Raw genomic sequence first — 24,378 nt, forward strand, 5'->3', positions numbered from 1 at the left:
TCTGGAAGTCGAAAAACGGCATGCGAACGCCCACCTGGGTGAACATGGCTTTGTAAAACCAAATCCAGTCGGCAACCCAGGGGGAGTGAAAATTGATCTCGTACAGCCGCTCATGGGGGGCAGGAACGAAGACGTCATAGTTGGCCTTCTCGTCTGTCCCTCTGCAGAGATACTCGGCTTGTCGGAATTCGGTCAACTCCCCTCGTCCATCTGGTTCAGGGAGTCCTTCAAATCGGAAACAACCCAAGCATAGGGGTCGTAACCCGCAGCAGAGGTGGAAGCCCGTGAAACGACGCGAGGCATACCTACAGCGGGGGTACCACTCCGTTAGTCTATGAGGTCGGGAATCCGGGAAAAACCCAGGAACTACGTCCATTCTATTCAACAGTTAAGATCAAGCATGGCTACATATATCTATCATGCAAGCTACCTAAAAGCCTACCCTGGAATGGTACCCTTCCCCTAATGCATCTATCTGGCACTAGAACACCATCTACCAACAAAATCAAAGACCAACAACAGCAAAAATGCAGAACAAACACAAGCAACAAACATACAGCAGTAAAGCACAGGAAGGCAAAAATCGAGAGTTACCTGAATTGATTGCAGGAGCTTAGGAGGGAAAGGAGAGGCACAGGAAGGCTCGAACGAAGTCTTGGATATCAGGGAGTGAAGAAGATGAGAGTAGCAAGAATGGGAGAGAGAGAGAAGGAAGAAACTATTTAAAAACCGCTACACAAAGCGCGAAAGGGCCAGGGGCAAAATGGTCTTTGCGCGCAGGGTTTTGCAACTCATTATGAGCATTTAATGCTCAGCGCAAAGAACGAAGCGACGAACGGTCGTCTCAATAACCAAGAGACACGCGCGTAGGGGGCACGTCCTTCCCACGGGTGGCCGACCTGACGACAACGCACGGAACGAGAAATAACACGCCACTAATAGCTTTCACGACTATTACTGGCGCGTGGGGGCACTGTTGCGGCCTGGCCCAAACCCTCTACGGGTTGGCCCGACCCGGGCACCACCCGACCCAAACGGTCAGGGGCAGGGCGCCTTGCAGCCGATTCGGATACGCGTCCCTGACAGCTCACCTACAGCTGTGAGGAGAACGCCTCGAAGAAAGTGGGCCTGTCCTTGCAGGGCCCACCTCTGACACGGTATATAAGGGGAAGGTTTTACCCTTCCCCCAAGGTACGACACGCACATTCTACCCCCCTTTTTCGCCTGCATATTTACTTACTAGAGCGTCGGAGTGTCTTTGCAGGTGACACCCCCTTTCCACGCGAAGTGCTCGGGACCTCGACTACGTCTAACCGGCAACCCACGACCAGACGAGGCCCCATCACCAACCAGGATACCAACCCGAACCATCCGGTACCCGACTTACCGAACAGATTTATATGTAAATACCTAAAAATCGAGTTTGTCCTATTCGATTTATATAGATCTGTTTAGGACATGTATAAAACCAATTTCTATTTAAGACATCTGTGCAATTTTAGTCTCTAATTAATTTATTAATATAAATTATCCTTATTTTTAAATCCAATATATATATATATTTTTTTAGTTTTATTTTCTCATAAATTCACTATTCTTTTAAACTTTTAATGATTCATTAATTACTTTGTATTTACTGAAATCTTCAATTTTTTTATAAAAAATAAATGATCAAAATCATTAAATTACAAAATACTAACAAAAATTATTTATCTTTTTTAATTTCTGAATATAATTTTACTTTACTTACGATTGCATATTTAATACAAAAAAAAATAAAGCATATCAGATAATAATATTTTAATTCCTGAATATAATTTAATTCTTTATTAACATGAAAAAATTAAAATATAAAAGTAAATAATATCATTATTAGCATAAATAATAATAATGCAATAATTAAAATTAAATATATCAAGATTTGATTATTATTATTGTCACAAATTAAATACTCAACAAAAAATATAAAAATATAATTTTTTTATTAACGTGAACTGATTAATATTAAACACAAAAAATAGAATTTTTTTTTCATTATCAACATAAAAAATCTAAACATTTTTTTTACCAAAAATAAAAAGATTCCAATCTGCAGCCTTAAAAAAAAAGAGGAAGACTCGTATAAAGATTGGCAAAACAACTTTTTTTTAAGTTACTGATGTGTCACTCTCTCTCATTTTTCGTATCTCATTACGCTTGCCCAAGTTTTCTCCTTCTATCAGCATTGGTCTCTCTCACTGTCTCCGACAAGCTCATCGTCGGTCTCTTCCTGTCTCCGATCTCGCGTGCCTTCCTTGCCCTCTTCGTCACTGGCGGCAGTGGCAGCAGCTCCCTGACCTAGACGTCGTCGCCGCTCCATGTCTTGTCACTGCCTCGCAGTCAGTCTCGCGCCGTCATTGCGTTCGTCGACGTCGAGACAGAAGCAGCAGGTCCCCGACTTCCTCCTCGCCTTCAGCAACTCCTCGACTTCCTTTGCACAACCTACTCCCAACGTCTCTTTTGTATTTGGTTGTTGTGTTTGATTTTTTTTGTCAAAAATAATCACATTGAGTGAAGATCACCAATATGGGCACATGGGTATTCATAAAAAGATGAACTGTATGAATGATTGAAGCCAAAATTGGGATTTTTACTATTTTATTAATAATTGTATAATTGGGATCAAACAGAATTAAATGGGTTATGCAAAAAACTGGTAACTAAAATTAAAATGGATTTTGAAATAAGTAGTGATGAAAGGGACAGTAATATAAAAAAAATATAATGGCAGAGGTAAAATTGAAACGGAAAAGGAAATGAAGTAAAATTCAATTGAGAAAAGTAATACCAAAAAAACAATATTACATAGCTAGAGTTCCTGTCCGAATTTAAAGTGCTAGAAAGATGCCAATCATATACAGAACTCAAAGAAGAAGAAGAACAAGAAGAATTTGGAGGTGTAGTAGCACTAGTAGTGTTCCAATCACTAACACTCTTGTTCTCCTCTTCATCATTTTCATTATTATTATCACCATAGTTTACAAGCATACCACCCTCAAACATGTAACTAAGTTTCATAATTTCATCATCTAACCATTCATATGCTCCCAACTCCTCATCATTAAAAGCTTCATCATGATCAGCATTATTCTTTTGAATGCTTGGTTGCTGAAGCATTATCACCTCTTTTGTGTCCCTTAACTCTAAGTTCTTATTAGGTGCAGTAGATCGAGTAGGTGCTCTTCTCTTGGAAGCTTTTAATGCAGCAATGTCAATGGTGGGAGGGAAGGAGGAATAATCATTCAAAGATTTCATGAAGCAATAAATTTTCCTCCTGAGATTGAGAGTTCCAATAGTTCTTTATCTCATTGTCTGTTCTTCCTGGTAAATGCCCTGCTATCACTGACCACCTACAATTATTACATACCAAACAAAACATCATCAAAATAGAATTAACTATTTCCCACTCAGATACAAGAAACTACTTTGGTAAATTATGATTTACTCATCGTTTGAGCATTTTAGGCAATTTAATACCTTCTGATATAGGTGCAGTAACAGATTGTTAAACTGATTTATTTTCTTTTTTACTTTCCAATTGTCATGACAGGTTTATTGTCTTAGTTGGCTATGAATATTTCAATAACAGATTAAATATGCAAATATTTCTTGTGTTTTACATCAAGCCTCATTAGTTTTGATAATAAAATTTGAATATTCTCAATCCAAATCCATATCATGGCTTGTAATTAAAAGCCAGACATAATGGATAATTCGATCTGGATATAGTGATTAGCACTTGCTGGATGATACAGCATTATGTGGTTTATTTATATATGAGGTGTGACTCTATCAATGCTTATGCTAATTTATTTAAGGATATTTCTTCTTGTATTTTGTTTCTCATTTCTACATTTTATAAATTGGTGTCCTTTCTTGTCTGTGTATATTTTAGGCCAAAATTGTTTGCTTTTTGTCTAAAAAAGATTGGTTTTTGTTCCTTATATTCTTCCTCCTCCTTGCTATGGAATGAGAAAACTTGGAACTATCACAAGTGTGTTGCCTTGCTCTTTATTTTGATATTCTATTCTATGAAGATTTATGTTCTGTTCTGTGAAAGAAAATGCATAGAAATTTAGCTGTTAACCCTTTTGAAAATTGAAGCCTCTTGTGTTCTCTGCTTTTTCTACTTAAGTTTAGTTTTCCAATGCATAGTTTATGGATTAAATTAATGTCAGGAGCCTCAGAGTTTGATGTTGTCAATGTGATTCTTGAGGAGGGACCAATCATCCTACATATTTTTAGTATATTCTATCACTTGGTTTCACATGTTAGTATTTTAAGATTCATATAGACTGATTATTTTAGTCTTATCTGTTTTTGTTCTTTTCATGCAACAATCGCTTGATTCTTTGTTTAGACTATATGCCAAGACTATTCTTTGTTTAAACTCATGGTCACCTTGCTGCACGCAAAGTTAGGGATTCCCTGCCTATCAAACTTCTTTCTTTTTTGCATTCCGGTGAATCGAGGCGAAACGGATCAGGATAAACTAAATTCCATGTGGAGACAAGCTTTCATGAAGGCATATAAGGCCATGGACAAAGAGCTGAGGTCTCATCTGAATCTGGATTGTTTCTGTAGTGGGAGCACGGCTGTAACCATAGTGAAGCAGGTAGCAGCTCAATGAGTAGTGCATTCAATTGCTGCATATACTTCATTGCTTCTTTCACTGACAGTTCTATGTTGTTCACTTTCCAGGGATCAAATCTGTTCATGAGCAACATAGGGGATTCCTGAGCAATCATGGGATCCAAAGACAGTAATGACTCCATGGTGGCAATTCAGTTGATAATTGATTTGAAACCTGATTTGCCAAGTTAGTTTTGTCATCATTGTTCATCCTTTCTCAGTCTATGTTTTTGCTTTGAGATAGCTTATCTGAATTTTTTACAGGGGAAGCTGAAAGAATCAAAAGGTGCAAGGGCAGGGTATTTGCCTTGCAAGATGAACCAGAAGTTCCAAGGGTGTGGTTACCTTTTGATGATGCACCTGGATTAGCAATGGCTAGAGCATTTGGCGATTTTTGTTTGAAGGATTACGGTGTCATTTTTATACCAGAATTTTCTCACCGGCTTCTTACAGACAAAGACGAGTTCATTGTTCTTGCCTCGGATGGAGTAAGACTTTCGAAAATATATCTGCTTTTATTTGTTCTTGTGGTCTCAGTTGCCACAGTAATATTACAATTATCGCTAAAGTCTCGCAGCATAGAGCATTTGCAACATTTTCTGTTTCCTAGATGCATAGTTTTTTCTTGTTTTGTTGTTTTGGTCCATGTGAAAGTCATCAAATCAAAGTAACTTAGTTTAAGCTATGTATAACTTGCTGTAGGAAAATTTTGCTATGCATAATAGTTCTACCCATGTAAGCAAGAAAAGCATGTCATTCTCATCTATGTGTATGTTTACTTTTGTAAGTGAATAGACATATGATATGGTGAATTTGAATCCAACACTTGAAAAATTTTAACTAGTTCTTGTGTTTCTTTTTAGGCTACTTATGCTTAATATCCATCTTGGTATTTTGTGCAGGTTTGGAATGCGTTAAGCAATAAACGTCGATTTTTGGCGTGGAAAATATACTATTTCTTCTAATGCGCTTTAAACAGAATAGATTTTTTATTAGTTAAATAATACAAAAAATAATATAAAAATTTTAGTTAAATAACACATAACCTATTTTAAACTATACAGATTTTTCTTTTTTTTTTTATGTTTTGTCGTTGATACAAAGTAGTTGCTATTTTTTTTTTCTATGTTTCTTTTTAAACATAGCAAACTTATTCAAATAATTAGTTTTAAGAGAAATTATACAAAAACATAACAAAAATAACAAACAAAATACAAAAAGTTTTAACTACAAATATATAAATTATTTTAAATTATGCAAAATTTTAAAGAAAATTAAAAAGATCTAAGAAAAAGAAAAAAAGGTAATAAAAACTAAAAGAAGAAGAATACGTATAAAACAGAAAAAAAAAGATGCATACTAAAAAAAATTGAATCATAATTCTAATTATTAGTTACAATATTATTATTCTCTCCTAATTATATGTAATAAATATTAAAAAAATAAAAATATAAATTAAAAAAATAAATGGTAAAAATTTGAAACTACATAAAAAAATTGAAAAAGTGTATATATAATAATAACAAATTTTTTATGTGAATAATATTACAGGATTATTCTTAAATTATATTTAATTATAAATTTAATATATTTTTTATAAAAAATTTTATAAATTTATATAAATTATATTATTTTATTAATTTTATTTTTTGTAGAATAAAAAAGTATAAAGAGATACAGAATGAGAGTGAAAAGAGAGAAAAAAAATAAAGAAGAAGAATGAGAGAGAGAATTTGTTAATTTTGGAGGGAAATAATATTTTATTTTAATTGTAATAAAAAAATATCTCATGATACATTTTGATTTTTCAAATTTGTAATATAGAATATAAATTATAAGTTATATATAGAGTGAGAAGGGTAGAGAGAAATAGAAAACGGAAGAAAGGTAGATAAAACGATGGAAAGAGGGAGTTTATTAATTTTGAAAAAAATTATTTCATCCCAATTTTAATGAGAGGGTGTTACATATGTGACATTGACATATATATCTTGCTTGTTAAATTAATAATATAATATAGTTATATTTTAATTTTAATTTAATTTTGATTACAATTAAAGAATATCATAATGCATATTTTAATTGTCAAATTTGTAATTAGTAATTGATAATAATGTATAAAGCTGTTTGTTACGGTACGATGATAAATTCATACGTATCGATACGTTTAAAATATGGACAAATAACAATAAGACATGTGGAATTTATTTTTCACGTCAGCATTTAATTTTTTCTTTTTTAAATATATAATATATCACCACTTTTACTAAAACACCCTTTTAATTAAATAAAAATAAAAAAATATTAATTTATTTAATTTTATAAAAAGACTTAAACATCCTTCCTTTATTTGATTAAACAAAAATACCCTTTTAAATTAATCAAATTTTAGAATTTAATTAATCTTAATTTTATAAATTTAAATAATTAAAACAACAAAATAAAAACATATTAAAAAAACAAAAAATCAAAATTTTTCTTCATTTTATGTTAAATATATTAAAAAAACAAAAAACTAAAATTGTTCTTCATCTAGAATTCAAAAACCTTCTCATTCACCCATATGAAGAATTCAGTCTTCTTCCTCTTCTTCTCTCCTCTTCCTATCCTCTCTCTCTGTCTCTCTCTGCTCCTCGATCTCTCTCATCTGTCTCTGCGTCGCACGCAAGACGCCAACATTTTGCTGGGATGCCCTAGCCAATTACCCAACCTAGCAACCTTAGCTCCACACAACGGCTAAAGGCGAACCCATCCTTCCCATCACCCTCGAGCTCCTCCTTCCTCTCTCCGTCATCGATCTCACTCCTTCACCTCCGTCCATCTCCCGCCGCCGTCGCCGAAACGAGCTTCGAAGCCACCGTCGTTATCGTGCAGCTCTGTTCCACCATCGTGCAGCTACTGTTTCAGTTTTGAAAGCACCACGCAGCTCGGTTCCATCGTCGCCGGGCTCGCCTCCTTTTTCCGTCGAGCAGCTCTATTCCATCGTCGCCGGCGCTATCTCTGTTCCACCTGTTATCCCTTCGGTCGTGCCCTTGTCCCCCTCTTGCTCAGGATCTGCCCTGCTCTGTTATAGGGCTTCTAGATTCTAGGTAATTTTTTTATAACAATTATTGAATAATTGTTGTTAGTTAATTTGTGAACTTGTTATGGGTTGAATAATTGTTGAATAAGTGTTAATTAATCTCTAAATCTTACTGTTTTTACTGTGAATTACTCCATTGTTAATGATTCTGATAATCCATTGGTGAATAAGTGTTAATTAATCTGTCTCTAATACTGTCAAGAGTATGCTTAACTTATTGGCATCATTCTTATAGTTGGATCTTTCAAATTGGTTTCCGAGGAACTTCAAAATTTTGAAGTGAATAATATCTCACATTCTCCTTTCATTTCGCTTTTTTACAGACGAAAATGGAAGCTATGTGCCCTTCAAGGTAACTTTTCTCTTAACCTTACTGTCCAAGCTATTTAAATTTCATTTTTCAGTGATCTTCTAAACTTAATGACCATGTTTTCATTTTCCTTTTCAGCAATGGAGGTTTGACAATCTCAGCACAGTTTTTCTGTCATTGATCATTCTTTTCATTTGAGTTTGATATCAAGACAGTGAAGGTAAGGACTTTGTGCTGTTCTATTGTTTCTGCAGGGAAAGGTCTATCCGGTGGCGTTATTGGTGGAATATCTGTTGGAATAGTAGCAGCACTTCTGTTATTGGTATTTTGTGTTTATGTTAAATGTTATAGAAGAAGGAAGATGTGGAACAAAAAATTGGTAGCTAAAGATTCCAGCGAGAACTTTGTTCTCCAAGGTATATGGATTTCGACTTATATTTTATCTAATAGCATGCTTGGATTAGTAACTCTTATACATTGTCCCTCTTTCAGGCGAAACCTCTCATAATGCCAAAAACAGAACTTCAGCTTCTGATGATACTAGTATTATAGGTGTTAAGGTAGAAAAATCAGCAGAGTTTTCGTATGAGGAACTAGCCAATGCCACAAATAACTTCAGTTTGGCTAAAAAGATTGGTCAAGGTGGTTTTGGTGAAGTCTATTATGGAGAAAATGGCGAGGTTCATAATTTCTCTGTGTTGCTAGTTTTGATTACAAGTATTTGAAAGAAAAGTTGCATATATTTTTTTATTAATGAGAAACTAAATTGCAGTTCTTTTAGTTGAATAGATGCTGCATGCATAGTCAAGTTTTATGTATGATAATACTGTTAGGACTTAGGATAACTAACATTTCAATTGTTACTTTCTTCTATCTTTCCACTTTGGCTGAAGTTTTCTCTGATAACACAGAGAGCTGCAATTAAGAAGATGGACATGAAAGCATCAAAAGAATTTTTGGCAGAACTGAAAGTGTTGACGCGTGTTCATCACTTAAACTTGGTAATCTTTCTCACATATTCCATAGATTGTTTCCAACTATGTTCATATGATCTTTCTGTTTCAATGTTTCACTATTTTTCGATAACAATATAGGTACGCTGATTGGATATTGTGTCGAGGGCTCTCTTTTCCTTGTGTATGAATATATCGAAAATGGAAACTTAAGCCAACATCTGCGAAATTCAGGTAATATAAGCACATGATATGATACATATCTATGTTCAGAATTCAGTGCTTAATGATAAACTGTTATCATTTACCAGATAGTGAGCCTTTACCATGGTCTACCCGGGTTCAAATTGCTCTGGACTCGGCTAGAGGACTTGAATACATTCATGAGCATACAATGCCTGTATATATCCATCGCGATGTAAAGTCGGAAAATATTTTATTAGACAGAAACTTCCGTGGAGAGGTACGATACATCTCAATAAATTCAATGAACTTGTTACCTTTTTTTGTTTTCTTGTATAATTCTGAGATACTGCATTGCATTGTTTTGCAGGTTGCGGATTTTGGACTGACCAAGCTGATTGATGTTGGAAGCTCATCAGCTCCAACTGCTAATATGGCTGGCACATTCGGCTACATGCCACCAGAGTATGATGAACTGTTTTCTCTCTATTCAATTTCTTTTGGCAAACTAAGGATTAGAGTATGCTAACTATTATACATTAACTAAACTTGCAAAGTGTTGGTAGTTCTTTTTTTTTCCCATTAATTTAGTACATAGTTATGAGTTTATGAATGTTGAAAGAGTATTCCTTGATCTTCATCTCCTTGTTTCCAATAGCAATAAAAGTAGAAGTTTTTCGGTCTTAACTTCACACATTCACATTCTAGAAAGGAAAGTGAGCTTTTTAGATTTAATAATAGGATTCTCTTATTTGCAGATATGTATATCGAAGTGTTTCTCCCAAAATAGATGTATATGCTTTCGGAGTTGTTCTATATGAGCTTATTTCTGCAAAAGAAGCTTTGATGAGGAGTGGTGGTGCATCTGGTGCTGAATTGAAGGGCCTTGTGGCTTTGGTGATTATTAATGACTTTGCTATGGAGTTGCTTCAGATCGAGAAGCAGCGCAAGGACGAAGCTCACAGAGAAGCCCTTAGAGTTCCCAATGAGGAGCGCAAGAAGCTCAAGGCCGTAGCTGCGCAAATCAGGGCTCAGGAGCACAAGATCGCACAACAAGAAGTCAGAGAAACACTCGTGCGTTTTTCTTTTTCTTCTTCCCTCCCTTCTATGAATTTCGCTGTGCACACCAAGTGTTCGATGGTTTGCTTATTTGTTGGTTTGAGCTAATATGCACGTCAAATGTTTGTTAATTAGTCTCAATGGATAATTAGGTAGATATATGTGCTCAATGTTGTGTTCGTGCAGACGAGGTGCTTGATCTAATGACTGAACTACTTTTGAAATAAGTGTTGTTTTCTTTCTTTGGAGCCATAATGGCTTGTTGTTTTCTTTTTTTGAAAATTGACTAGGCCTCAATCTGGCTTTGATTTTCCTTTCTGTGATATTCTTTTGCTTGGGCCAAATGTAAAGGGTTAGATTTTATCTTTTGCATTTGTATACCACACTATTGATTGACCCTTGTTCATTGTCATTGTTCATTACTTAGCTACCTAATCAACATTTCTAATATGATTGCATTTATGGTCTTTGTTTTGTATTTAGCTGTCAGTTGGTTCATTCTGGTTTATACTTTACATTGCTAATCTGTCAAAAAATCCAGTAATAAAATAGGAACTAGTTTCATATTTGATTATGCAACATGTAGAAACAATAAAATAAGTCAATAATCAGCTGACATGGAGTTTGGAGGTATAGTTTTTATATTTTGGAAGTCTAGTTTTCGAATCTTTCAGGTGCGCTAAAGAGATACTTCGACCTATTGTTGCACACAGCCTTGGTTTCATGTGTTTAAGTTAAACCTCTTATAGTCTTTTGATGTGCTTACTGATGTGTCATTCTTATGAATCCAGTTAAAAGAAAGAGCTGAGAAACTTGAAAATTGGAGGATGAAGGTCAAAAAGCATGGTGAGAAGATGGCAGAAAAGAAAGAGTTATTGCGTCGACAAAGCTCAATGTGGATCGATGAAGCTAATCTTGAGGCACAAATGATGAAGCTAATCTTGAGGCACAAATATTGGAATCCATCGTTTCCTTTTGCTGAGTCCCTTATATTTCCACATTTGTTATGGTTGGGATCAGTGTTGTGTTATCTGTTACATAGAAGTTATATTTTTGTCCTATGTTCAATCAAGGTTGCATCATCATGCAAATAACTTATGCATTTGGAGTATGGTTAACCACTGCCACATTCAAGATGCATAATACACATGGAAATAAGTCTGGATATTTTGGGTTAGTCTGGGATTATAGAGCAAGTACTAACGTACCAAGTTTGCATGCTTGAGTGTACAATGATTTTTCTTTTTTTCCCAATAGACGTGACTTGCTAGTGATTGCACTTGATGCATATATGGTATACCCTAATTTAGAACCATTGCAAGAACTAGTATTTTTCTTTTAAGCTTACGCGATTTAGATTTTCCTTAACCCAAATGTTGTTTTGCTCACGGTTTCTTAGCGTGTAGAATCAATCAAACTACGAGCACCGCCAGTAAATGATGATAGCGAGATAATTATTTAGCATAAAGCTAGGTTACATTTTCCTTAAGCAATCAGGTATTCAACATAGATTTACATTTCACGTTAAACTTCAGTGAATTATTATGCAAATATTCTCCGTCAATGATTTTTGTTATTATTTTTTCTTTGTCAATTCATAGCTTTTTGCTTTTCAGCTATCCACTGCTCACAACAAAGACCTTTGCTTTAGTGTTACACAGCGACTGAGCCCAGATATGAATTGAATTCACACCACTTTGTTAAAAGACCTAGTGAGATAATCACTAAATCACATTCTATGATTATAGGTAGATATTTTCATCTGACAATAATTTATTTGGTGGAGAAAGACAGACACAATCCATCACCCTCTACAATCCATCACCCTCAACAATCACGTTCTAAGATTTTAATAACATAACTATTTGTTCCATCTTTTTCAAGTTTCCATAGCCTTCACTTAATAAAATAAGTTAAATGAAGTTAGAGAAAACAAAGCTGGGAAAAATTACGGCTGCAGAAGAATAAAAGCACCTATCGATTTCTTGGCATCTATATTTTCCAGTCAATGGTCTGAAATTAATAATCTACAGGCAGTATGGTTCACGAGGATCAATAATAAAGCTAAGCAAATAAGTATTGACATTGCCACTTCTCCAAAGAGTTCAGATGATAAGCAACGACATCAAAGAAGCATAGCTTGTGAAGATGAAACAGAACCATCTTCTTAGTCTTCAAATTCATTCTGGTGATCCAAAAGATAGTTGGCTGCCAGGTCCTCGTTTTTGTTGCATGCAAAGAACACCTCCAACACAAGATCTCTATCAAATCCCATATCTTGAAGCTGCAAAAGAACAACATAGGGACAAGAATAAGATACTAACACTAGCAAGTAGTACATCATAAACAAATTTCAACGGAGAGCAATCTCAATGGCTTACCCTTTGAATAGCCTCATTCTCTTCTGGGGTGACAGTGATGGTCTGGGGCACTGCAGAAGCCAACTCACTTGGTAGATTCCTGATCAAACAATTCAAAACAACCTTAGCATACCCATGTCTTATGAAGTCAATAAAATCCCAGATACATTGGGGACTCTGCATTTATACACGCGGGGATTATAGGATGTGTTTACTCATACAATCTGAATATGGAAAACTTTAAAAAAAAAAAGCTGCAGACTTTAGAAATTCATCATCTTACTCTTCTCCATCAGGTTCATTTATAAATTCAAACAGCTTTTTCAAATCTTGACGGCCCGAGCGAGATTGCAAAACAGGTGCTACAACATAAGTGGGATCTGAAAGAAGTGATCAATATTTCAGGCATTCAATAAGCCCAACAACACATGAAGTCAGTATTTTGTATTAACAACTCCTGGAGAGGCAGCAGCTATGTATGAGCGTGAGAATCCATCAACCCAGATAAAGGAGCTTCAAAAATGAAGAATGTATGAACTTGAGAACTACACAGATTAATCTAGCACATTAATTGTCAAAACAATTTAAATATGCTGTGACAGTGAAACATGCAAGTTAAAAATTTTGCAACTTTCTTATGCTTGTGTGATTCATACAAGAAAGTTGTAACAGAATATATCATTACATTCGCAACTACTGGCCAACGAAAACAAGGTCACCATGGTAATGATACAATTTCAAGCTAAATATCATTAAATTAAAGTAACTAATCAAGAGTGTTTAAGAGCTAACTTAACCCTCTTTCATATCAGGAAAAAACCAACCAATGACACAAACAACAATTCTAAAAGCACAACGCCATAACCAGAAGCGATGAAATTTTTTCCATTCTTGCGAGAGAAAAAAGGCCAAAAAAAAAGCACATACCTGCTGAATAATGGTAGCAGGAAACGTAGTTGAGTTGGCCAGATAAACCCAAAAGCAGAGAGAAAAAGTTCCATCCTTCACTTCAATTTCAGCTCTTAAATCTTTCAGCAGAGAGTACCCTGCATTCCCTATTGCATCCGTGAACATAATTTCTTCTTTTTTTTGTTTTTGCTCTCTGTAAAACTTTGGTCTCTCAAGCATAGCCTAATTGATTGACAAATTGTGAATGAAACTGAAGTCAATGAAGACGCATTAATCAAATTTAATTGATTGTACAAAAGAAACCCAAGGTAGAAGCATTCTTTCGTAGTCACAGAGAAATTTAGCATTGTATTCTGTAATTGAGTATTTACAGCTCCATACCAAGTAAGAAACATACTGAATTTATTTGAATCATTTATGTCGGTCTCACCTCATATTCTTCATGGTTTGGTACAGAATTAAAGAGACAAAATGTGTTTGATATTCTATGATCATCTTAATTCATAGAGGGAAAAAAAACAACTGAATTGGAAGCTTATCTCAAGCTTATCTCACAATGATATTCTAAGTGTATCATATTTATAATCCAATGATACTCTTACTTCTAATTTGACAAACAGTACACTTGCATATCTTACTTATTGGTTTTTAACACAAGAACAAAATCAGAATACAGAACATAATAACTCAACAATTATATGAAAATTAAAAAAGGAACAAAAGAACAAAACTATCCTCATACATTAACACCAAAACTAATTTCAGTTCTCAATCAATTGATTCAGCGCAAAATTAGCTTCTTAAGAAAATAAAATTAACTCAAGAACAGAACAGAAAAACAAATAGAAGCAGTGAAAAATCAAACAAAAAAAAAATCAAGAATCAACCTGAGTCAGAGGCTCCATTCTTGATGATGCAGACAGAGAGTGACAGAGTACAGGGAGGAGTGGAGGAAGACGTGGTGGCTGCCAGAAAGGGAGAGGCGCTGGACGACGACGGCTGGACGAGGCTCGACGATGGAGGGCGAAGGGACATTCAAAGAACTTCCATAGAGGAGAAAGAAGCAGTATTTGGCCAGTGGTTTAGCCTTCCTTCTCCTCTTTTAGGTTCTTTAAATTTCGTGAGTGACTAGTTACTAAGATCAATGTAGTCAATTATTGTTAGGGTTTTGCCGTTTTGGTTTGCTTTAGAGGGGAGGGGGCACGAATGATATTGGAGAGGATGAAGAACAGATTGATTTTTTATATTTTTGATATGTTTTGCTTTGCTTCAAAGGAAGATGAATGATTAGGGGAATTAGAAAAACTGAAGAACGATTGATTTTTATTTTTTTTAATATGTTTTTGTTTTGTTATTTAAATTAATTGAAATTATAAAATTATGATTAATTGAATTCTAAAATTTGATTGATTTAAAAGGGTATTTTTGTCTAATCAAATAAAATAAGGATGTTTAAGACTTTTTATAAAATTAAATTAAAAATATATTTTTATTTTTATTTAATTAAAGGGGTATAATAATAAAAGTGTTGATATAATATATATTTAAAAAAGAAAAAATTAAATGTTGACGTGGAAAATAAATTCCATGTGATTTGTTACTACTTGTCCATAGTTTAAACGTATCGGTACATATAAATTTATCATCGTACCATAACAATCACCTAATTTTTATCTCTACCAAAATCTCTCTTTCTAATCTTCTCCAATTCTCTCTTTCTGCAGATTCCAATTCTCCAAATTCCAATTCACTAACACTTTCTTCTTCACTTACACCTTCCTCCTCTTTCATTTCTCTCTTTCACTCTTTTTTTTCAAGTTTTTCACTTTTCACCTTTAGACTCACCTGATGAGAAACTAACGACCACAAAATTTCACAATCTGTGTAGTTTATTTCATGTGTAATTCATGGAAAAGATCAAAGTTATGAAGCATTTATTTACTATACTTTTGTAATATTTATATTATATAGATTAAAAGGGTACTATAGTCTATATAGATTCGTTGATAGTGGTGGCAACAAGGACAAGTTGGATTATACAAAAGAAAGAAAGATAATGAGGAAACACGTGCATGCTCCATGAAGATTCAGTTTATGTATATTTTGAGGATATCTTATATTATATAGTTATATCTTATATATATTATATAGTTATATCTTATATGAATAATGCTAGGTAGACAAAAAAAACAGTCAAAATTTGCTTTATTTAACATTTATTAATTGTCGCAACAATTAATGAATGTTAAATAAGGCAAATTATGGCTGTTTTTGGCTGATTTTATTTGGTTACCAAACATTTCCGTATTATATTATATATATCCTTGTAAACGTGAAAATGTTGTAGTCTTATATTTTATTCATTACATAATTTAATACGTACGTTATTCTATTAAAAAACTATAATGGAAGTACCAAAAAAGTGCTAGCTTTAATTATGACTACATCATATGCATGTTTTGTATTATATTTTGGTTTGTAATGGAAGTACCAAAAAAGTGCTAGCTTTAATTATGACTACATCATATGCATGTTTTGTATTATATTTTGGTTTGTGTACACTCTAAATTTTCTGTATGAAAAGTGTTAGGGGTTAACACTTTTGTTAAATTATGACCAGCACTTAATTATCAAAAGAAAATTGAATGATTCTATACTATTAGATATAATTTCACACCATTAAAAATATCATTAATGGCTAAAAACTACAAAATCTGCTAGTCCCCTAAAATTTTTCTTTCTGTATTATATAAAGACAAAAATATAAAAATAATGAAATATAGAGGATGAAGTTATTCATCTTGATTAAAACATAAAAAATAGCATACAAACGAAAATTTCATATTGTGAAATATATATAATTTTTGGATATTTTTTTAATTTTTAAAACTTTTTTAAAGTGAAAAGACCAAAAAAATTAAATAAGAGATTAATTATTATTGAATTTATAATTTTTATCACATAAAAATTTTATTATTTTATTGTGATTAAATATGTATTTTTTTATTTTACAAAAAAATTTAATTACTTGAATAATATTCAATAGAAAGATGTACAAATATTTTGCAGTTGAATTCTGAGCATAAATATTTTATTCAATTCTTTAATCACATTTGATTTTTTAAATAATTATTTACGCTGTTAAAATAAAATATAATTATTTTTTACGATATAATTTCATATAATTTGATATATGTATAAAATTATTTTACATTAAAAATATATTAAAATTAAATTAGATTAATAGTTAAATTTATTTTTAAAAAAGGTCATTTTTTAAATTCGTATTTAAAAAAATTTATCAATTAAAATAGTTTTTTAAAAATGACAAACTAATCATTTTTGTCATTTTGTCGCTCTATTAACATTTTTTGTCAACGATTAATAATGTGAAATATTAATTGACAATATACATAATTTTTAACACGTTCAATTGAACACTAATTAGATATATTTATAAAATTCTATCACTTTAGTCTATTTTTTCAATTATATAAACTCTAATTTTAATATAATCTAGTGACTAAATTAATAAATTTGTTAAACACATTTATTTAACGTCTAATTAGATATACTAGATATCATATATGTCATCAATTAACATTTTATATTATTTTGATAAAAAATTAAATACTGTTAATAGAGTGATAGAAAGATAAAAATAAATAATTAAAAATCAACGTATTTTTTAAAAATTAATTTGATTATTAATCTAAAATAAATTCTTATATAAAATTTAAAAAAATAAAGATTCACATATATTTATTTTTATATAAAATTAATAATTAAAAGTTATTAAATAATAATATAATAAAATTTATTAAATTATTTAATAATTTTTAAATATTAATTTTACATAAAATAACTTCATGTTAATTTTTACTTTTAAAAAAAATCTAAGATTTTGAAGTGACACGAAAATAACTTGATCCAAATAAAAAATCTCTTTCTTTTATTTTTATTTATGGTTCTAAGAATCATACCGATTTGTTCGGTTCAATCACATTAATTGAAAATCAATTATTAGGTAAGTTCAATTCAAATAAAAATTTAGTGGATAACAAATCATTCAAAGAATAAACCGATTAACCCATGAAACCAGTGCAGTTTTTTGTTAGCAGTTTTACTTGAGTATAATATAAGGAGACACTTAGATAAAGATATTTAAAACGTTTTTTTTTTAAAATATTTTTTAATAATTAAATTTAATATATATAATTAATTAAATCTTATTATTTATATATATATATATAAAAAGAGTATTTTAGTTATTTTTTATAATAGAGATATTATAGTCATTTTTTATAAAAAAATATTAATTTAGATCAGTTCAAAATTTAATTTATTAGTTTTTCGACTAAATTAATTTGTTTGATCTAATTTTAATAAAAATGTATATGATATGGTCGTCATAAATGAGCTATAATTCGGCATGATCCGTTATAGCTCCTCCATTCATGAGCCATAACTCAGTCAGATAAATGCTCCCATCATAACCGACGACAAAACGGTACACAATTAAGATACGTTACCCACCTTTTCGTAACCGACCTTAATGCTAAAAACGTAACGGCCGAACAATTTACCATATAAAGCAAGGTAAAGTATTTTCTTCGGTAAGTGACAAATAGTACAATATACTGACTTAAGCTTCGGAGTGCCTTTGCAGGTACACTCCCTCCTCATTTGTTCGCACGGTTCACGTCACATTGAGAAGAAAGCTCGGACTCAAGGATTGGACGCTCAGCCACCGAGGTGATAGCTCGGCAAGCATTCATCACTAAAGGCCAATCTATTTTACAAGCAAGAACAATTGGCGCCCACCGTGGGACCGAAGAAATAAGTCTTTTCTTTTGGTCCTTCCACCTTCACTTATGCTCATGGCTGACGTACCACCTCCTTCACCATCCGAACTTCTGAGGATGGTAACCGAGTTACAACAGGCTAATCAACGTATGGCCGAGGAAAACCAAAGAATGGCCGCCCAGATTACCGAACTGAACAACGCTCGGATCGAGAATAACGACACTCATCACCAACGACCAGAGGATGATGAACATCATTCTGGCCCTTCCCATGTCTCGGAGACCATCCGGGTTGAGGGAGCTCAACCTGAAGATGAAAACGCCGAATCCGACGAGCTCATGGGTCCTTTCACGCCAGAAGTAATGAACTTTGAGCTACCGCGAAGGTTTACCTTACCACTAACTCTCACGCCTTACGATGGGCTCGGAGATCCGAAGAAGTTCCTCAAGAAATTCCGATCAATAATGATCATTAACGGTGCATCAGATACTGTCTTATGCCGTTGTTTTTCGAATTATTTAGACGGCCCTGCACTTGATTGGCTTTGTGCTTTGCCTGCAGGTTCCATCTGACGATTTCAGCAACTGGCCAAGCTGTTTGAAGAACACTTCGCTGGATCCACAATATATCTGCATGACTCTGACTATCTGAATACCATCAAGCAGGGGCAAAACGAAAGTTTGAAGGACTATATGACTCGTTTCACAAAAGTCGCCATCAACATACCCGACCTCCACCCCGAAGTCCATTTGCATGCAATTAAAAGTGGCCTCCGACCTGGAAAGTTCCAGGAAACAATTGCGGTTGCCAAGCCTAAAACCCTTGCCGAGTTCCAGGAAAAAGCCAAAGGCCAAATCGATATCGAAGAGCTCAGACAAGCTCGAAAGTCTGACAAAACAAGCTACAGAGACGATGATAAAACTCCAAATAGTAAGAAAGGTTTTCAACTAACACCTCATTTTGATTCTTATACGTAGTTTAACACTAAGCGGGAGGATATCATCAAAGAAATTCTAAATTCAAAACTCATCAAACCACCAAGAAAGGCCGGCACCTACCAAGACACTAAGAACGTAGACAAATCCAAATATTGTGCCTTCCACCAGAAGCACGGCCACACCACCGATGACTGTGTGGTAGCAAAGGATCTCTTAGAATGGTTAGCTCGGCAAGGCCATCTCGATAAGTACATTGGAGGTCACATTCAAAAACGTTCCTGATGAGCGGATAATTTATACGCTTTCTGGCATTATTTTTACATAGTTTTTAGTATGATTTAGCTAGTTTTTAGTATATTTTTATTAGTTTTTAAATAAAAATCACATTTCTGGACTTTACTATGAGTTTTTGTATTTTTCTGTAATTTCAGGTAATTTCTAGCTGAAATTGAGGGACTTGAGCAAAAATCTGATTCAGAGGCTGAAGAAGGACTGCAGATGTTGTTGGATTCTGACCTCCCTGCACTCAAAATAGATTTTCTGGAGCTACAGAAACCCAAATGGAACACTCTCAATTGCGTTGGAAAGTAGATATCTAGGGCTTTCCAGCAATATATAATAGTCCACACATTTCCCGAGTTTAGATGACACAAACTGGCGTTCAACGCCAGCTTTCTACCCTATTCTGGCGTTAAACGCCAGAAACAAGTTGCAAAGCAGAGTTAAATGCCAGAAACAAGTTACAAACTGGCGTTCAACTCCAAGGAAGACCTCTACATGTTAAAGCTTCACTGCTCAGCCCAAGCACACACCAAGTGGGCCCGGAAGTGAATTTCTGCATCATTTACTCATCTCTGTAAACCCTAGTAACTAGTTTAGTATAAATAGGACTTTTTACTATTGTATTAGGGTCTTGGGAGACCACCTTTAGGGTCTTGGTTATTCTGGTTCCCCTCTGGGGCCGAAGCCAATGAACACTATTATCACTTATGTATTTTCAACGGTGGAGTTTCTACACACCATAGATTAAGGTGTGGAGCTCTGCTGTTCCTCATGAATTAATGCAAAGTACTATTGTTTTTCTATTCAACTCAAGCCTATTTCTTCTCTAAGATATTCATTCGCACACAAGAACATGATGAATGTGATGATTATGTGACACTCATCACCATTCTCACTTATGAACGTGTGCCTGATAAACACTTTCGTTCTACATGAAAACAAGTTTGAATGCATATCTCTTAGCCTCCTGATTTATGATCAGAGTCTTCGTGGTATAGGCTAGAATTATTGGCGGCCATTCTTGAGATCCGGAAAGTTTAAACCTTGTCTGTGGTATTCCGAGTAGGATCTGGAAAGGGATAGTTGTGACGAGCTTCAAACTTGCGAGTGCTGGGCGTAGTGACAGACGCAAAAGGATTACTGGATCCTATTCCAGCATGATCGAGAACCGACAGATGATTAGCCATGCGGTGACAGCGCATTTGGACCATTTTCACTGAGAGGACGGGATGTATCCATTAATAACGGTGATGCCCAACATACAGCTTGCCATGAAAAGGAGTAAGAAGCATTGAATGAAGGCAATAGGAAAGCAGAGAATCAGAAGGAACAAAGCATCTCCATATGCTTATCTGAAATTCCTACCAACGAATTACATAAGTATCTCTATCCTATTTTATATTTTATTTATATTTTAATTATCAATTTACCATAACCATTTGAATCCACCTGACTGAGATTTACAAGATGACCATAGCTTGCTTCATACCGACAATCTCTGTGGGATCGACACTTACTCACGTAAGGTTTATTACTTGGACGACCCAGTGCACTTGCTGGTTAGTTGTGCGAAGTTGTGAAGAAGAACTAAGATTATGAATGTGCGTATTAAGTTTTTAGCGCCGTTACCAAGGAATGAACGATCACGATTTCGTGCACCATGTTTTTGGCGCCGTTGCGGGGGATTGTTCGAGTTTGGCCAACTGACGGTTCATCTTGTTGCTCAGATTAGGTAATTTTATTTTATTTTTAAGCTTTTTGTTTTCGAAAAAAAATTTTCAAAAAAAAATATAAATTAAATAAATTATTCTATGGCTTCAGAATTTTGAGAATAAATTCTAGAGTTTCATGATGATCTGTTGAAGTCTGGCTGGCTGTAAAGCCATGTCTAATCTTTTGGACCGAGGTTTCAACTCATCATCACAAGAGCTTGTTAATTTCTATCAACCTTGTTGTTGAATGTAATGATCTGCTAAAACTTTGCTGGCCATTGGCCATGTCTAGTGTTTTGGACCGAATCTTTCACTGAAAGCTTGGCTGGCTAGTAAACCATGTCTAATTCCTGGACCGGAGTTTTAGACTAACATTGCATGATTCCTGGAATTCTTATTAAAAATTTTGAATTTCCTTATTTTCTTTCTCAAATTAATTTTCAAAAAATCCAAAAAAAATTTTAATAAAATCATAAAAACAAAAAATTTGTGTTTTTGTTTGAGTCTTGTGTCAAATTTTAAGTTTGGTGTCAATTGCATCTTTTTAATTTCTTTAAATTTTTGAAAACTCATGCATAATGTTCTTCATGATCTTCAAGTTGTTCTTGATGAATTTCCTTGTTTGATCTTTGCATCTTCTTGTTTTGTGTCTTTTCTTGTTTTTCATATGCATTTTTAATTTGTTAGTGTCTATAGTTTGAAAATTTCTAAGTTTGGTGTCTTGCATGTGTGTCTTTTCTAAAAAAAATTTCAAAAATAAGTTCTTGATGTTCATCTTGACATTCAAAGTGTTCTTGGTGTTCATCTTGACATTCAAAGTGTTCTTGCATGCATTATGTGTTTTGATTCATAATTTTCATGTTTTATGTCAATTTTGTGTTTTTTTCTTTCCTCATTAAAAATTCAAAAATAAAAAAAATATCTTTCCCTTATTTGCAAATAAATTTCGAAAATTTGGTTTGACTTAGTCAAAAATTTTTAAAATTTAGTTGTTTCTCATGAGTCAAGTCAAATTTTCAATTTAAAAAATCCTATCTTTTCAAAAATCAAATCTTTTCCATTTTTCTTTCATATTTTCGAATTTTTTTTTTAAATTTGATTTTCAAAATCTCTTTCTTAATTTTGTTTCATAATTTCAAATTCTTTACTAACAATTAATGTGATTGATTCAAAAATTTTAAAGTTTGTTACTTGCCTATTAAGAAAGGTTCAATCTTTAAATTTTAGAATCATATCTTTTAGTTTCTTGTTAGTTAAGTAATCAACTTTAATTTTCAAAATCAAGTCTTTTTAAATTTCTTTTTCAAATCTTTTTCAAAATAAATTTCAATCATATCTTTTTCAAAACTTAATTTCAAAATCTTTTCTAACCTCTTCTTTTTTCAAAATTGATTTTCAAATCTTTTTCAATTAACCACTTAACTTTTTGTTTGATTTTTAAAATTCTTATCTTTTTCAAAACCACCTAACTAACTTTCTCTCTCCAATTTTTGAAAATCACTAACCTCTTTTTCAAAATTTCTTTTCATTAACTAATTATTTTAAATTTCAATTTAATTTTATTTTCCTTTTTGATTTTTGAATACTAACTAATATTTAAAATAAAAACAAAAATATTTTTGATTTATTTTAATTAAATTTGAATTCTTCCTTCTCTCATCTCCTTCTATTTATTTATTCATCTACTAACACTCCTCTCTCACTCATAATTTGAACCCACTATTCTCCTCTGTGTTCGAGTTTTTCTCTTCTCTTTCTTCTATTCTTCTCTTCTTATACTTACACAAGGAATCTCTATACTGTGACATAGAGGATTCCATATTTTCTTTTCTATTCTCTTCTTTTTCATATGAGCAGGAACAAGGATAAAAACATTCTTGTTGAAGCTGATCCTGAACCTGAAAGGACTCTGAAGAGGAAGCTAAGGGAAGCTAAGGCACAACTCTCTGGAGAGGACATGACAGAAATTTTTGAAAAAGAAGGAGACATGGCCGAACCTAATAACAATGGTTGAGATGCAAGGAAGATGCTTGGTGACTTTATTACACCCTCTTCCAACTTCTATGGAAGAAGCATCTCACTCCTTGCAATTGGAGCAAACAACTTTGAGCTTAAGCGTCAATTAGTTTCTCTAATGCAGCAGAACTGCAAGTTTCATGGACTTCCAATGGAAGATCCTCATCAGTTTTTAGCTGAATTCTTGCAAATCTGTGAAACTGTCAAGACCAATGGAGTTGATCCCGAGGTCTACAGGCTTATGCTTTTCCCTTTTGCTGTAAGAGACAGAGCTAGAATATGGTTGGACTCTCAACCTAAAGATAGCCTGAACTCTTGGGATAAGCTGGTCACGGCTTTCTTAGCCAAGTTCTTTCTTCCTCAAAAGCTAAGCAAGCTTAGAGTGGATGTTCAAACCTTCAAACAGAAAGAAGGTGAATCCCTCTATGAAGCTTGGAAAAGATACAAGCAACTGACCAAAAAGTGTCCTTCTGACATGCTTTCAGAATGGACCATCCTGGATATATTCTATGATGGTCTGTCTGAATTATCTAAGATGTCATTGGACCATTCTGCAGGTGGATCCATTCACCTAAAGAAAACGCCTGCAGAAGCTCAAGAACTCATTGACATGGTTGCAAATAACCAGTTTATGTACACTTCTGAAAGGAATCCTGTGAGTAATGGGACGCCTCAGAGGAAGGGAGTTCTTGAAATTGATACTCCGAATGTCATATTGGCTCAGAATAAAATATTGACTCAGCAAGTCAATATGATTTCTCAGAGTCTGAATGGATTGCAAGCTGCATCCAACAGTACTAAAGAAGCATCTTCTGAAGAAGAAACTTATGATCCTGAGAACTCTGCAATAGCAGAGGTGAATTACATGGGAGAAACCTATGGAAACACTTATAATCCCTCATGGAGAAATCATCCAAATTTCTCATGGAAGGATCAACAAAAGCCTCAACAAGGCTTTAATAATGGTGGAAGAAACAGGTTTAGCAATAGCAAGCCTTTTCCATCATCCTCTCAGTAACAGACAGAGAATTCTGAGCAGAATCCATCTAGCTTAGCAAATATAGTCTCTGATCTATCTAAGGCCACTCTAAGTTTCA

The 24,378-nt window shown here is 33.6% G+C and overlaps 3 protein-coding genes across 6 annotated transcripts; 2 read left to right on the forward strand and 1 right to left on the reverse strand.

The window, feature by feature from the left end:
• Positions 1-2,150: 2,150 nt before the first annotated feature.
• LOC112779934 (probable protein phosphatase 2C 1) lies at positions 2,151-7,193 on the forward strand. Of its 3 annotated transcripts, none has more exons than XM_072228727.1 (5): positions 2,155-3,363; positions 4,400-4,654; positions 4,741-4,858; positions 4,936-5,159; positions 5,574-7,193. In XM_072228727.1, the coding sequence occupies exons 3-5, from the start codon at positions 4,786-4,788 to the stop codon at positions 5,634-5,636; spliced, it is 360 nt and encodes a 119-aa protein (XP_072084828.1). In that variant the 5' UTR covers positions 2,155-3,363; positions 4,400-4,654; positions 4,741-4,785; the 3' UTR covers positions 5,637-7,193. The 3 variants fall into 3 exon arrangements, with proteins under 3 accessions (XP_025680068.1, XP_072084828.1, XP_072084827.1); XM_072228726.1 differs by having other exon boundaries at positions 2,155-2,936; positions 3,198-4,654; XM_025824283.3 differs by having other exon boundaries at positions 2,151-4,654.
• On the forward strand, positions 7,193-11,573 carry LOC112778870 (chitin elicitor receptor kinase 1). Its single transcript, XM_072228725.1, is given in 11 exon segments — positions 7,193-7,760; positions 8,077-8,105; positions 8,202-8,479; positions 8,556-8,743; positions 8,975-9,031; positions 9,034-9,064; positions 9,158-9,250; positions 9,328-9,479; positions 9,570-9,664; positions 9,958-10,273; positions 11,050-11,573. Coding segments are annotated over 9 exon segments (1,290 nt in total). The 5' UTR covers positions 7,193-7,760; positions 8,077-8,105; positions 8,202-8,424; the 3' UTR covers positions 11,353-11,573.
• Positions 11,574-12,213: 640 nt separating this feature from the next.
• Positions 12,214-14,757, reverse strand: LOC112778871 (SH2 domain-containing protein B). 2 transcript variants are annotated; one of them, XM_072228728.1, is made up of 5 exons: positions 14,415-14,757; positions 13,546-13,749; positions 12,902-12,998; positions 12,640-12,718; positions 12,214-12,542 (listed from the first exon to the last, which is right to left on the reverse strand). In XM_072228728.1, the coding sequence occupies exons 1-3, from the start codon at positions 14,430-14,432 to the stop codon at positions 12,981-12,983; spliced, it is 240 nt and encodes a 79-aa protein (XP_072084829.1). In that variant the 5' UTR covers positions 14,433-14,757; the 3' UTR covers positions 12,214-12,542; positions 12,640-12,718; positions 12,902-12,980. The 2 variants fall into 2 exon arrangements, with proteins under 2 accessions (XP_072084829.1, XP_072084830.1); XM_072228729.1 differs by having other exon boundaries at positions 12,902-13,131; positions 14,415-14,650.
• Positions 14,758-24,378: the final 9,621 nt, after the last annotated feature.

Source organism: Arachis hypogaea, chromosome 19, assembly GCF_003086295.3.
Source record: "Arachis hypogaea cultivar Tifrunner chromosome 19, arahy.Tifrunner.gnm2.J5K5, whole genome shotgun sequence".
Classification (NCBI taxonomy): domain Eukaryota; kingdom Viridiplantae; phylum Streptophyta; class Magnoliopsida; order Fabales; family Fabaceae; genus Arachis; species Arachis hypogaea.

Coding starts and splice junctions, on each gene's coding strand:
- LOC112779934 (XM_025824283.3), top strand. CDS start 4,786: ATGGGATCCAAAGACAGTAATGACTCCATGGTGGCAATTCAGTTGATA. Junction 4,859..4,935: donor TTTGAAACCTGATTTGCCAA/GTTAGTTTTGTC, acceptor AATTTTTTACAG/GGGAAGCTGAAAGAATCAAA. Junction 5,160..5,573: donor TTGTTCTTGCCTCGGATGGA/GTAAGACTTTCG, acceptor TATTTTGTGCAG/GTTTGGAATGCGTTAAGCAA.